Here is a 2110-nt window from a genome sequence, read left to right as displayed (position 1 = left end):
TGCTGAACCTGCACAAGAAGCGGCACACGGGGGAGGCCAAGTACCGGTGCGATGACTGCGGGAAGCTCTTCACTACTTCAGGCAACCTCAAGCGGCACCAGCTGGTGCACAGCGGCGAGAAGCCCTACCAGTGCGACTACTGCGGGCGCTCCTTCTCCGACCCCACCTCCAAGATGCGCCACCTGGAGACCCACGACACCGACAAGGAGCACAAGTGCCCGCACTGTGACAAAAAGTTTAATCAGGTGTGTGTGGGGGTGGGGGGAGGGTGCTCAGCCCTCGGGGCTCCTCGGGCAGTCTGCCGTGACCTGGAGGGCTGCACCCAGCCCCCGGGGAGGATAGACGTCCCCTCCAGTCCTTGCTGTCACAGAATGTGCTTGGCTGCTTTCGGCAGAAGCAGGCGTGAGCTCCGGGCATTGACTCTGCTTGGGCTGCACCTCCATTCAGGGCTGCTTCCTGGCCCGTAGAGAGAGGGCTTCAGGAGGCTATGTGTCAGGCCACCGGGTGCCATGGGTGATGGCTGGCATGACCAAGGCTGTGTTTGGCTCTAAGCCTGTAGCTGGGTATCTCAAAACCCTTTGAAGCTGCCTTCTTGCCAGATGTTTAGGTCCTCACTCTCTGCACCTCGTGTGTGTATCCTCCCCTGGGCATCTCCCGCTGGTTGAAGGGAAGGCTGGCAGGGGCTGGAGGGAAGTGTCACGGTCCTTTCCAGGAGAAACAGAACAGCACAGCTAGACAAGATCACACTGTTACCCTCCAAATAGGCCTTGACTGAAGGCTTCCCCAGGCTCCTTCCGCTCTCCCGTCCCCTTGGTATCTGGGCACTTAAATGCCTAATGCTGTTAGAGGCTTCTCTATCCCCATTGTACAGATGGGAAAGCTGAGGGCCAGGGAGGGGAAGCTCATTTGCCCACGGTGTCCAAGCAAGATGGTGACAGAGCCAAGGATAATTTGAGGGTTTCCTGACTGGCCTCTGAGCTCTTTGATCCTGCTGCCTCAGCAGTGTGGAAGCAGGCGATGAGTAGGGGGACAATTCAACCTGGCCCATCCCCGTACCCCCGTCGCCACTCCAGCATTTGGGAAGCTTTGGTCCTGCCACTGTAACCCCGGCTGGCGAGTGCGTGTGAGCGGATGTCCCATCTCTGCTGCCCTGAGACATTTGTTACCGGCACTGTGCCCCCCGTGTGCACGGGACAGAGCGGGCAGGGTCTGACACAGCGTGCCTCCACTCCAGAAGCCCAGCCAGGCTGAAGGGACCTGTCTTGTCTGCCGGCAGGTGGGAAACTTGAAGGCGCACTTGAAGATTCACATTGCTGACGGCCCCTTGAAGTGCCGTGAATGTGGCAAGCAGTTCACCACGTCAGGTACCCCCAGGCGGGGAGGCATTAGGGACGGGTGCAGCGGGGGGGGGAGCAGCTCCAGGGTCTCCTGGGTTTTGCAGACAGCATCACCCCGAGCAGAGGCAACAGATCAGCAAGCCCAGCCTTGGATGGGGGCTTCAGTGTGTAGGTTGAGACCAGACCAGAGCTTCTTTGGTGCATGCCAGGTGCTCGGTGTGGACCCGGCATCCCTGGGCTCGGGGGCTCGTGAGCATTCCCTGTTGGGAAAGGCAGTGCCATGTGCGGTGAACAGTTCTGCAGGAGGAGCTGTGGGGGCACTGCTGCAAATCGTACTGGTGTTATTGGCAGTTATTCCCTTGCCCTCAGGTGGCAGAGGCATAGCTGGTGCCCCCTTCCGTATCGCAGGCCCGGCTCTTCAAGAGCCACGAGCCCAGCCTCGACAAGTCACAAGATGCACTGTCCTGAGACTCTTGCGAGTTTTTAAGCCAAATCTGAGGGTTTTCATATTTGCCTTCTGGCATCCGAGCCCTCCAGCTGCGAGGTTTTCCCCCAGATCCTGAAGGGTTCATGCCTTTGCTTTAAGCAGCAGAGGAGATTCCCGTGGCGTGGCATGACCTGACTCTGAGAGCTAAGCTGGAAGGAGGATACCAAATATGGCCAGGCTCAAGCTAGCAGCGCGGGAGCTGGCAGCCCAGCCCGTTCGATCAGAGCACTGCAGGGACATTAAATGCAAAACGCTCCGGCTGTCTTGGCGTGTCCGAAGCCGAATG

At 59.1% G+C, this 2110-nt stretch overlaps 1 protein-coding gene across 1 annotated transcript in view; it reads left to right on the top strand.

Annotated features, from left to right (window-relative positions):
* Window positions 1-2110, top strand: part of ZBTB17 (zinc finger and BTB domain containing 17) — a 19761-nt gene that overhangs the window by 13687 nt on the left and 3964 nt on the right. The window contains 2 exon segments of the mRNA XM_006023204.2: window positions 3-245; window positions 1277-1364. Of these exon segments, the coding sequence (XP_006023266.1) occupies window positions 3-245; window positions 1277-1364 (331 nt within the window).

This window comes from Alligator sinensis, unplaced genomic scaffold (genome assembly GCF_000455745.1).
Source record: "Alligator sinensis unplaced genomic scaffold, ASM45574v1 scaffold512_1, whole genome shotgun sequence".
Taxonomy (NCBI): domain Eukaryota; kingdom Metazoa; phylum Chordata; order Crocodylia; family Alligatoridae; genus Alligator; species Alligator sinensis.
Note: the sequence above shows the minus strand (reverse complement) of the source record. Positions and strands in the feature narration are given on the sequence as shown.